Consider the following 12,722-nt stretch of genomic DNA (forward strand, 5'->3'; position numbering starts at 1 on the left):
TGAGATGTGTGTTTATACAAAGTTAAAAATGATAGAAATTATACAAGTCATTCAGGAAAAAAACCCTTTTATCGCCTGCTACAACCAGTTCATTGGACAGAAAGTTTGTGTATCTTGACATATTACCTCAGTTTCCCATTTCACTTTGTATATAAACAGATATAACTTCAATAGGTTGGGTTTCACTGTGAAAAGATATTGTAACGTAAAGTAAACCAGAGTTGGAATATTTAATCAACCTAGACGGTCATAATTTAGACCAGAAAACCTTTAGAAATTTGCCAGTCCACATATATCAATTCTAGGTAAATGTCAAATGAAACTTTATACTTTCTAACTTGTTTTACCTACCTGGCTCTTAAAATCTAACCCACTACACTGCATTCACTTAATCAAGAAATACTTCTAGCTCACTTCTGTGGGTCTGGTCCATACAGCCCGTATGCGGGGAAACAACGATGAGCCAGGCTGCCCCAACGTCTGCCTTCACGGAGCTTAGAGTCAAGTCAGGGAAAGTCATAAGAGAATCTTACAGGCTTCAGTGAGTGCTAGGAATGAAAAGTACAAAGCTCATGAAAGCAAGGAACAGAGGACCGTAAGTGCAGAGGTGGGTGAGGGAAATGATATTTGAGCCAAGATCTGAACAGTGAATGGGTGACAATTGGGTGGAGCTTAGAGTCAAGTCAGGGAAAGTCATAAGAGAATCTTACAGGCTTCAGTGAGTGCTAGGAATGAAAAGTACAAAGCAAGGAACAGAGGACCGTAAGTGCAGAGGTGGGTGAGGGAAATGATATTTGAGCCAAGATCTGAACAGTGAATGGGTGACAATTGGGGGGTAGGGGCTGACTCCTCTTAGAAATTCAACACATCATCCCATGTGGTGATGTGCATATAACAGGTGCTCAGTTAATACTTTTGAAAGAATGAATAAAAACACAAAATGACATTTGTTAGGTTCACCAAAACGATAAACATTCCTTCTCTAAAGGTGGTGTTTTGTGTGCCAAACTGAAATGTCAACATGGCGCGCTCACTGGGCTGGTTAGAAATCAACACTAAGCAGATGCTCACGAGCTATGTGGAGTCAGTGGTTCAACAACTGATATGACACAAAATGACATTTGCTAGGTTCACCAAAACGATAAACATTCCTTCTCTAAAGGTGGTGTTTTGTGTGCCAAACTGAAATGTCAACATGGCGCACTCACTGGGCTGGTCAGAAATCAACACTAAGCAGATGCTCACGAGCTATGTGGAGTCAGTGGTTCAACAACTGATATCTCAACAATTAATAGTAAAACAAAATTTACTGAGCACCTACAATAGGCCAAACATTGTACCCAGCCCAGGAAGAGAGAGAGAAAAATTTCAACCACATGGAGCTGGTAGGCACTACACAAAGGATTAAATTATCCCCAAGAAGGTTGTAAGTGCTATCACAGAATTTGTTGAAGGTGTTCTGGAAGCAGGAGGAGGGGGTCCCAGCTCAGCTTGAGAGTGAGAGATGGAGCAGGGGCGGTGTCTGGGAGGAGAGGACACCTAATTTCAGTCTTCAAGAATGAGTGGATTGAAGCCAGGCTCAGGGAAGGGGAGGTTGGGAGGACATTCCCAGCAGAGGGCGCAAAGGATGGCCAAATAATTGCACAGTGACATGAGCAACCACGAGCACTCTAATGTTGCTGGAAGGTAAAAAGGTGAGGACGGAAAGTAGTGAAGTTAAGAAGATAAATAGGGGCTAAATCACATGATCCATTTAGTCAAAATATTAAGTGAATGCCAGACAATTTTTGTCACTTGTCTTTTCGTGGGAAGGAGACTAAAGCAGGACTTGGAACTAGAGATTAGGATAGTCTTAGATGTATTATTAAATAACCATGTCTTCTGCGTAATTCTTGAATAATTATATATGTTTTTGACTAGCTGAGGCTTATGTTCAAAACTCTACTGCTGCTTTGTAAACAATTTTTGTGATTGGGAATTAACTGAATTTCATAACTAATCCCATAAAAGCAATTAACACTCAAGTGATATTATCATTAAACCTCTGAATAGATTTTGCTTTCCCAGTTTAATCTGGATGGCAAAATAATGCTTTCATTGCAAATTTTCAAACTGAAAATTTATTGACTCCTCTTCAAGTGCCATCTGCCATGTAGTGAATATAGCTATTTTTCCCTAATGAAGAATTTTTTTTTTTTGGACTGGTAAGGGGATCGCAACCCTTGGCTCGGTGTCGTCTGCACCACGCTCAGCCAGTGAGCACACCGGCCATCCCTATATAGGATCCAAACCCGCAGCCTTGGCACTACGAGCGCCACACTCTTCCTGAGTGAGCCACAGAGCTGGCCCCCTAATGAAGAATTTTTAAAAAGCCTTGTTATGTGTGAAGTTTTAAATTTTATAAGCTTTCTACTACGAGCGCCACACTCTTCCTGAGTGAGCCACAGAGCTGGCCGCCTAATGAAGAATTTTTAAAAAGCCTTGTTATGTGTGAAGTTTTAAATTTTATAAGCTTTCTTCTCTTTCACACTTAATTGCTCTAATTGCAAATGTGTTTCACAATGAATATGATTTGAAGAAATCACAGCTGATCAGAAATGAACACAAAATATCTTCTCTATGACCGTGTGGTAGACCATATTCTAGGATATCGAATGATATTCAAGATTCCTTCCAGCCCTGTCAATCCCAGGATGGTCTGAAGAAATATAGTTGTACAATCCAAAGCATCACTTTACGAGTGACATTCCTGGAGACTGAAGCTCTTGCCAACGCTTTTCCTTAAATGCAGTGCCTAAGGAGGTGCATTTCGAAGACAGACAAGCTATACCACACACCAGACTCTATTTCCTGTGCAGGAGGGACTACAGAATTCTGCATACTCAGCTAAGAGTTTAAACAGATGTTCATTTAAAAATATATTTAAATTTAAAGTCATACTTCTATATTTCTTAATGTCCCTAACCATTTCAGAAGCCCTAGGAAATTTCTGTACATCCTCAAATTGAATGACAGTCAAATTATGACAAAATTCTACCCAAATTACCTGCTTAAAATCTCCTACTGTTGAAAACTTTGACTTCTTCTCAACCGGGACATGAGAAACATGTTGGGAAAAAAGTCTAAAAACTCACCCACACACCCTTGCCCATCCTGTGGGGCTTGAAAGCCCTGATAACAGAGGCAGCGGAAGGAGCCAGCTGTATTGTCACAAAACCCGTGACTGTCACAAATAGTGTTGTTTACACATTCATCAATATCTGCAAAAAAGACATTTAACATCAGACACAAAACAAACACAGGCTGACATACACCAGCTATGAATGGATAAACAAAGGCATCCAACACACTTTGATTAGTATGAGATGATCATGTTTACACAGAAAGAAGTTTTAAAACATTTTACGTATAAATAAAATGTTTTGATGAAAATGGTTTAACAGCCAACATGTCAGGTTGTATGAGAAAACATTTACTTTTCCTCAGGAAATGTTTTCAAACTGAAATGACTGCTGCAATTGCACAGTCAGTATTTCCTACATGTTTTCAACTCTTTATTTCCAAGGACAGTCATATTCCTACAGGAGAAATATGCGAAAATATTATCACCTTTTTTGGTGGCAGGAAATGCTAATAATGGGCGGAAAGAAGCAGAGGTTTACTTGACCTTGTGGGTAACCTTGATCTATTATACACAGCATTTTGGGATGTCAAGGGGGAATCTGGTGAATTCAGCAGGGTAGCTGGCCATTCATGAGAAAAGATGTCATGTTACCAAGTGATAGCCACTCACGGTCATAAATGTGAATGCTGATCCATCTGATTATACAACTTGCAATTCATTTTGTTTTCTGTAAACTTGATAGATACTGGCCCTGTGCCTTCTTTTCTGTTAATAAAAATGTTCTCATAAAAGTGATGCCTCAATCGTGAAGTTGCACAGCCTTTTAGACACGGTTCTTCTTCCTTTTCCTCACGGGTACTAATTTTCTTCACCACTTTTTCTTCCCATTCTCCTCGTTTACTGCCACATCGCAAATTCCATTTGCCAGGCGCTCTGCCCTCTCTGCCTCTGAACTTAGCCCCCAAATATAGGTTTCCGGAGAAACAATGAAAAAAATGCAATTGCAGCCTCCAAAAACAAGGGCACTTCAAAAAGTTCATGGAAAGATCTGTAGTATCTTTCAGTTCTATTTTCCCACGAACTTCCTGAAGTACCCTTGTATATGAGAAGAGTCTACTTTATGTTCAAATAATGAAATCAGATAACAAATGAAAAAGAAATAATAAATGATAAGGAAAATGACAAGCTAAACTTCACTTGGCAGAATTTAGCTCAGGGGGAGTTAATATGAATAAAACTGAGTGTTTTCTCTTTAAAACTTTTTAAAGCTGAGTTGAAGAAATTTTCTAAAAGAAAAAGAAAATACTGACAATGATTTTTGGCAGCTATCTCACTTCCCTTCCTAATTTTCCAATACTGACATTATCAAGCATAAGTTCAGAGACTCTCGAGCTCATAATTTGGAATTGCAAAATCAAAGTTTTCTTAATTTTCTCAACTCAAATAACACTGTGTCCCTTCTCCTTTCAGTGTTGCTCCCCCCTCCCAACCCAAGCAGCCTCTTCTGTCCCTGGTTCCATGGGCTCATCCTTCTCCAGCATCTTTAACTATCCCTCCCAGCCTCGTCCCCTTACTGCCTTCAAAAATGTTAAAACTGCTTAGAAAGGCATCAAGGATCATGTCGTTACCTACAGTGCTTTTCCACTCCCTCTATCACTGAGAAATGTCTCAAAAGAATTGTCTACACTCATTGCCTTGATTTCCTAATACAGCTTATATGTAATACAGAAATAATAGTAGTCCTAGTAATGATAATAATGATGATAATAATGGTATGTTCCTATGATTACTGTGAGGATTAAACAAAATAACACACACCAAGTGCTCCCAAGACTGCCTGACGTCGGTATAGGAAGAATCCAATACCCATCACCTATTATTATTATTACTGCTGCTGCTGCTCTCCCTCCTCCTTCGTAGACCTGTGATCTCACTTCCTAAGTCTTTATCCCACTGAAACTCCTCTGAGAAAAGGCACCAATGACTGACTCATTGTTAAATCTGATGCTCATTTCCCAGTCGGTCACCCTTGACCTCTAAGTCTGGTGAACGCCCGCTCCTTGAACTCTCTCTTCCCGTGTCCGGATTGTTCTTGCTCCACCTGTGCCACGCCGGCTGGCCCTGGCCCTGGCCCTCGCCTGGAAGTGGGTCTGCCAAGGCTCGGGCTCTCCCTGGGACCCGCGGCGTGCCCACACCCTTCTCACACTCTGCCCACTTCAATGACGACGGTCCTCGGGATGGATCCCAAATCTTCCTCTCCAGCCAGCATCCTTTTTCCAAGTACATTTCTTATTCTTAATCATTTCCATTTGATCTTCTGCCACAATCTCAAACGTATCAAGCCTAAAAGCTGAATCCACTGTCTTCCTACAGAACCACACTTCCTGACCTTAGGGAGAAGTTTCTCTCAGCTCCATACCTCCTTCATTGCCTGTCTTATCTCCCTATCTTGAATGGAAAACTCACGGACATTATTTCTCCCACTGTCTTCCTACAGAACCACACTTCCTGACCTTAGGGAGAAGTTTCTCTCAGCTCCATCCCTCCTTCATTGCCTGTCTTATCTCCCTATCTTGAATGGAAAACTCACGGACATTATTTCTCATCTTAAAAAAATGAATCTCCCTTGGGGCATCTAATACAAAGACACTCAATAACTCTGTTCTGATTGATTTTCGATGTCAGCACAAGGCTGGGATTACAACTTATTTACTGATTACAATCGGGAGGAGGAACTGCATCGTGTCACCAAATCACTTCACACAGGCCACTGCTAATTTTAGACTTCTTGAAATGGGCATTTGTCAAAGAGATTATGTTATTCACTGAACCACAGGATTTAAGGGCTGGAAAGAAACTCCGAAATGCTTCCATTACCACTTNTGTTCTGGAAGCAGGAGGAGGGGGTCCCAGCTCAGCTTGAGAGTGAGAGATGGAGCAGGGGTGGTGTCTGGGAGGAGAGGACACCTAACTTCAGTCTTCAAGAATGAGTGGATTGAAGCCAGGCTCAGGGAAGGGGAGGTTGGGAGGACATTCCCAGCAGAGGGCGCAAAGGATGGCCAAATAATTGCACAGTGACATGAGCAACCACGAGCACTCTAATGTTGCTGGAAGGTAAAAAGGTGAGGACGGAAAGTAGTGAAGTTAAGAAGATAAATAGGGGCTAAATCACATGATCCATTTAGTCAAAATATTAAGTGAATGCCAGACAATTTTTGTCACTTGTCTTTTCGTGGGAAGGAGACTAAAGCAGGACTTGGAACTAGAGATTAGGATAGTCTTAGATGTATTATTAAATAACCATGTCTTCTGCGTAATTCTTGAATAATTATATATGTTTTTGACTAGCTGAGGCTTATGTTCAAAACTCTACTGCTGCTTTGTAAACAATTTTTGTGATTGGGAATTAACTGAATTTCATAACTAATCCCATAAAAGCAATTAACACTCAAGTGATATTATCATTAAACCTCTGAATAGATTTTGCTTTCCCAGTTTAATCTGGATGGCAAAATAATGCTTTCATTGCAAATTTTCAAACTGAAAATTTATTGACTCCTCTTCAAGTGCCATCTGCCATGTAGTGAATATAGCTATTTTTCCCTAATGAAGAATTTTTTTTTTTTGGACTGGTAAGGGGATCGCAACCCTTGGCTCGGTGTCGTCTGCACCACGCTCAGCCAGTGAGCACACCGGCCATCCCTATATAGGATCCAAACCCGCAGCCTTGGCACTACGAGCGCCACACTCTTCCTGAGTGAGCCACAGAGCTGGCCCCCTAATGAAGAATTTTTAAAAAGCCTTGTTATGTGTGAAGTTTTAAATTTTATAAGCTTTCTTCTCTTTCACACTTAATTGCTCTAATTGCAAATGTGTTTCACAATGAATATGATTTGAAGAAATCACAGCTGATCAGAAATGAACACAAAATATCTTCTCTATGACCGTGTGGTAGACCATATTCTAGGATATCGAATGATATTCAAGATTCCTTCCAGCCCTGTCAATCCCAGGATGGTCTGAAGAAATATAGTTGTACAATCCAAAGCATCACTTTACGAGTGACATTCCTGGAGACTGAAGCTCTTGCCAACGCTTTTCCTTAAATGCAGTGCCTAAGGAGGTGCATTTCGAAGACAGACAAGCTATACCACACACCAGACTCTATTTCCTGTGCAGGAGGGACTACAGAATTCTGCATACTCAGCTAAGAGTTTAAACAGATGTTCATTTAAAAATATATTTAAATTTAAAGTCATACTTCTATATTTCTTAATGTCCCTAACCATTTCAGAAGCCCTAGGAAATTTCTGTACATCCTCAAATTGAATGACAGTCAAATTATGACAAAATTCTACCCAAATTACCTGCTTAAAATCTCCTACTGTTGAAAACTTTGACTTCTTCTCAACCGGGACATGAGAAACATGTTGGGAAAAAAGTCTAAAAACTCACCCACACACCCTTGCCCATCCTGTGGGGCTTGAAAGCCCTGATAACAGAGGCAGCGGAAGGAGCCAGCTGTATTGTCACAAAACCCGTGACTGTCACAAATAGTGTTGTTTACACATTCATCAATATCTGCAAAAAAGACATTTAACATCAGACACAAAACAAACACAGGCTGACATACACCAGCTATGAATGGATAAACAAAGGCATCCAACACACTTTGATTAGTATGAGATGATCATGTTTACACAGAAAGAAGTTTTAAAACATTTTACGTATAAATAAAATGTTTTGATGAAAATGGTTTAACAGCCAACATGTCAGGTTGTATGAGAAAACATTTACTTTTCCTCAGGAAATGTTTTCAAACTGAAATGACTGCTGCAATTGCACAGTCAGTATTTCCTACATGTTTTCAACTCTTTATTTCCAAGGACAGTCATATTCCTACAGGAGAAATATGCGAAAATATTATCACCTTTTTTGGTGGCAGGAAATGCTAATAATGGGCGGAAAGAAGCAGAGGTTTACTTGACCTTGTGGGTAACCTTGATCTATTATACACAGCATTTTGGGATGTCAAGGGGGAATCTGGTGAATTCAGCAGGGTAGCTGGCCATTCATGAGAAAAGATGTCATGTTACCAAGTGATAGCCACTCACGGTCATAAATGTGAATGCTGATCCATCTGATTATACAACTTGCAATTCATTTTGTTTTCTGTAAACTTGATAGATACTGGCCCTGTGCCTTCTTTTCTGTTAATAAAAATGTTCTCATAAAAGTGATGCCTCAATCGTGAAGTTGCACAGCCTTTTAGACACGGTTCTTCTTCCTTTTCCTCACGGGTACTAATTTTCTTCACCACTTTTTCTTCCCATTCTCCTCGTTTACTGCCACATCGCAAATTCCATTTGCCAGGCGCTCTGCCCTCTCTGCCTCTGAACTTAGCCCCCAAATATAGGTTTCCGGAGAAACAATGAAAAAAATGCAATTGCAGCCTCCAAAAACAAGGGCACTTCAAAAAGTTCATGGAAAGATCTGTAGTATCTTTCAGTTCTATTTTCCCACGAACTTCCTGAAGTACCCTTGTATATGAGAAGAGTCTACTTTATGTTCAAATAATGAAATCAGATAACAAATGAAAAAGAAATAATAAATGATAAGGAAAATGACAAGCTAAACTTCACTTGGCAGAATTTAGCTCAGGGGGAGTTAATATGAATAAAACTGAGTGTTTTCTCTTTAAAACTTTTTAAAGCTGAGTTGAAGAAATTTTCTAAAAGAAAAAGAAAATACTGACAATGATTTTTGGCAGCTATCTCACTTCCCTTCCTAATTTTCCAATACTGACATTATCAAGCATAAGTTCAGAGACTCTCGAGCTCATAATTTGGAATTGCAAAATCAAAGTTTTCTTAATTTTCTCAACTCAAATAACACTGTGTCCCTTCTCCTTTCAGTGTTGCTCCCCCCTCCCAACCCAAGCAGCCTCTTCTGTCCCTGGTTCCATGGGCTCATCCTTCTCCAGCATCTTTAACTATCCCTCCCAGCCTCGTCCCCTTACTGCCTTCAAAAATGTTAAAACTGCTTAGAAAGGCATCAAGGATCATGTCGTTACCTACAGTGCTTTTCCACTCCCTCTATCACTGAGAAATGTCTCAAAAGAATTGTCTACACTCATTGCCTTGATTTCCTAATACAGCTTATATGTAATACAGAAATAATAGTAGTCCTAGTAATGATAATAATGATGATAATAATGGTATGTTCCTATGATTACTGTGAGGATTAAACAAAATAACACACACCAAGTGCTCCCAAGACTGCCTGACGTCGGTATAGGAAGAATCCAATACCCATCACCTATTATTATTATTACTGCTGCTGCTGCTCTCCCTCCTCCTTCGTAGACCTGTGATCTCACTTCCTAAGTCTTTATCCCACTGAAACTCCTCTGAGAAAAGGCACCAATGACTGACTCATTGTTAAATCTGATGCTCATTTCCCAGTCGGTCACCCTTGACCTCTAAGTCTGGTGAACGCCCGCTCCTTGAACTCTCTCTTCCCGTGTCCGGATTGTTCTTGCTCCACCTGTGCCACGCCGGCTGGCCCTGGCCCTGGCCCTCGCCTGGAAGTGGGTCTGCCAAGGCTCGGGCTCTCCCTGGGACCCGCGGCGTGCCCACACCCTTCTCACACTCTGCCCACTTCAATGACGACGGTCCTCGGGATGGATCCCAAATCTTCCTCTCCAGCCAGCATCCTTTTTCCAAGTACATTTCTTATTCTTAATCATTTCCATTTGATCTTCTGCCACAATCTCAAACGTATCAAGCCTAAAAGCTGAATTCACTGTCTTCCTACAGAACCACACTTCCTGACCTTAGGGAGAAGTTTCTCTCAGCTCCATACCTCCTTCATTGCCTGTCTTATCTCCCTATCTTGAATGGAAAACTCACGGACATTATTTCTCATCTTAAAAAAATGAATCTCCCTTGGGGCATCTAATACAAAGACACTCAATAACTCTGTTCTGATTGATTTTCGATGTCAGCACAAGGCTGGGATTACAACTTATTTACTGATTACAATCGGGAGGAGGAACTGCATCGTGTCACCAAATCACTTCACACAGGCCACTGCTAATTTTAGACTTCTTGAAATGGGCATTTGTCAAAGAGATTATGTTATTCACTGAACCACAGGATTTAAGGGCTGGAAAGAAACTCCGAAATGCTTCCATTACCACTTATCTACTGGAAAGAAACTCAGCAATGCCTCAATCACCACTTATCTACTGATGATTTCCCAGTCCCTCTACAGGCCTGACCCCTGTCTTTCAGAGCCGCTTCTCTCATACCTGTTAGACAAGTTCATAATAAACGATCTTATTATCACTCCCCTCCTCACCTCACCTCCATCTCTCCCACATTCCCCTCATCAGCAAACCCAACCCATCACCCATGCCAGCCAGAAATCTTAACATCACCCTCCCCTTCGCCTCCTACTCCCGTCCGTCCTTCCCTGTTGTTCCCTCATCTGTCTTTCCTGATATTCCTTATACTCCTAATTGGTTTCCCTATCTCCAGTCTTGCCTCCCTCCTCTAACCCATTCTTTACCTAACTGCTGCCAATATGCTCTTTCCAAAATGCAATCCCATCCTTGCCATTTGCTTGTTCAGAACATCCAAGATCTCTTCTTGGCTAGAGGAGAACCACCACCCTCCTTAGCAGAATATGCAGTGCTCTTCGTCATCTGGCTCCTGGCGACACACATCTGGCCAGTGCTGACAACCTCCTTCCCAATTTGCACTCTAGCCCTATCACTGTCCTTTGAAAAATCTATGGTCTTTAATTTCTCACTAACTTGGTGCATGCTTCTTTCTCCACTGGAATCCCCACCCCTTTACCCCCACTTTGCTCAGAAACTACTCCTGGCCCTTTAGGACTGAGCTCAAGGGACATCTCCTCTACAACACCTTCCCCAGGCACTTCAGGAGCAGACTTCAGGGCCCCTTCTCTCTGCTGCCGGAGCATTTTGTGCAATTGCTACACTTACCAGGGCCACTTTCTGGGGTAGGGAATCCTCAACTAAACCTCACCAGCAACTTATTTTCCTACTATAATGGGAGGAGGGGTAGCAACAGATGAAGAAGGGAAGACAAGTACTAGAAATCTGGTGGCTTTTCAGTCCAGACTCTTAAAGTAAAATCTCTTGCTTTCTCTTTTATTAATTCTACCCAATTTTAGCAGATGACGATTTCTTGTTACTATTCTCTAGCACAGGAACCGAATAGTTGACCTGAAGGTGAACAAGCCCCAAGTCAGTTATGAATTACTGGGCGTCTTGCAGTCTCAGCCTTATTGTAACAGTGATTAACTGAGAAAGTTTAGATGAGCAATATTTTGGATTTGAATGAATAGGAAAAAATAACGCGGAGTGCCTGCTGGAGACTTGCTCTTCAACAACTAATATTTCATAAAAATGATATAATGTAACTCTCAGCCATTTCATGTTTTCAACAACGAGGTGAGGTAATAGCTTAATAAGAGGACAACATTTGTTTCACTTCTCTAAAGACCTATATAAAAAAAAAGATTCAATTAGAATTTTCTTTAATGATATGAGCTCTCTGAGATATTTTTCCATTGCCAGTCCTGTCTATAAATAGAATAAGAACTCCCACAATTAAAATTCTATAAAAATAAAGCTAAATGTTAGAAAATTAATTATGTTAGAATGAAAGCCTTATCAAGACTAAATGAACAAGTGAAAGCCATCCTGATTCCTGAAGTTAAATTCTGAAGATGAAACAAAATTTTGAATTATCTATATATCATGTTTTTTCTCCCCTTGATGAAGGGCAATTCTGCTGGAACTGCCAAAGCAATTTTGCTCAGGGATCTATCTCTAAGAGCCATGCACGATACTATCACTAGTAACACTATCTGACGGATTAGTGATCACAGAGTGATTGTCTAGCAATCTCTCAGTTGTCAACCCAGATAAATTAGTATTGTTATAAGAATTGCTGATTTCTCATACAAGTGTTGGCTATTTATATTTTACTGAACAAGGTAGATATAAATATTGATGTTTCAATGGAGATGAAGTCATGAAAGAACTATACAGATCAGGGATAGTACATCATTGATGTGAATTCCTCAATCACAAATTACGTAAATGTCAGAAAGAGAAATAAAACGGTTCTGGGTGTATTGGAACTGCCGCTGGCTCATTTTCACGTTGTCAGTAACTGACGGGCCCACACTTTTGAGAGTTTTGACTACTGACTTACTGGTAGAACAATTCTCCTTGTCCACAGGCTTTTTCTTTAATACATTTTCTCAATGAACCAAAAGTATTTCAAAATCTACCGATTGTTATCAGGGATTCTACACATAAGAGCAGAACCCTAACTAGGTATTCCCAATTTTTTCAAATAAAGTTGTAAGGCCAGACATGTGGTGTCCACCCTCTCACTTAGGTCAAGTGAATTATGAAATAAGAAACAAATATGGAAAGAAGGCATGGTTTTCTAAAATGCCTGGGGTCAGGCAAACCTTATTTACTGACCAAGAAACTAAAACTGTGTTCAAAGACCTCAACAATGGGGCCGGCCCGGTGGCGCACTGCTGTAGTGTG

The 12,722-nt window shown here is 40.6% G+C and overlaps 1 protein-coding gene across 1 annotated transcript in view; it reads right to left on the reverse strand.

Moving 5' to 3' along the window:
* Positions 1-12,722, reverse strand: part of LTBP1 (latent transforming growth factor beta binding protein 1) — a gene marked incomplete at its 5' end in the record, with an annotated part of 173,896 nt that overhangs the window by 49,345 nt on the left and 111,829 nt on the right. Inside the window, one exon of the mRNA XM_008581059.1 lies at positions 7,580-7,705. Within this exon, the coding sequence (XP_008579281.1) occupies positions 7,580-7,705 (126 nt within the window). The remainder of the gene's footprint in view (positions 1-7,579; positions 7,706-12,722) is intronic.

The sequence above is a fragment of the Galeopterus variegatus genome, unplaced genomic scaffold (genome assembly GCF_000696425.1).
Source record: "Galeopterus variegatus unplaced genomic scaffold, G_variegatus-3.0.2 Scaffold2244, whole genome shotgun sequence".
Taxonomy (NCBI): domain Eukaryota; kingdom Metazoa; phylum Chordata; class Mammalia; order Dermoptera; family Cynocephalidae; genus Galeopterus; species Galeopterus variegatus.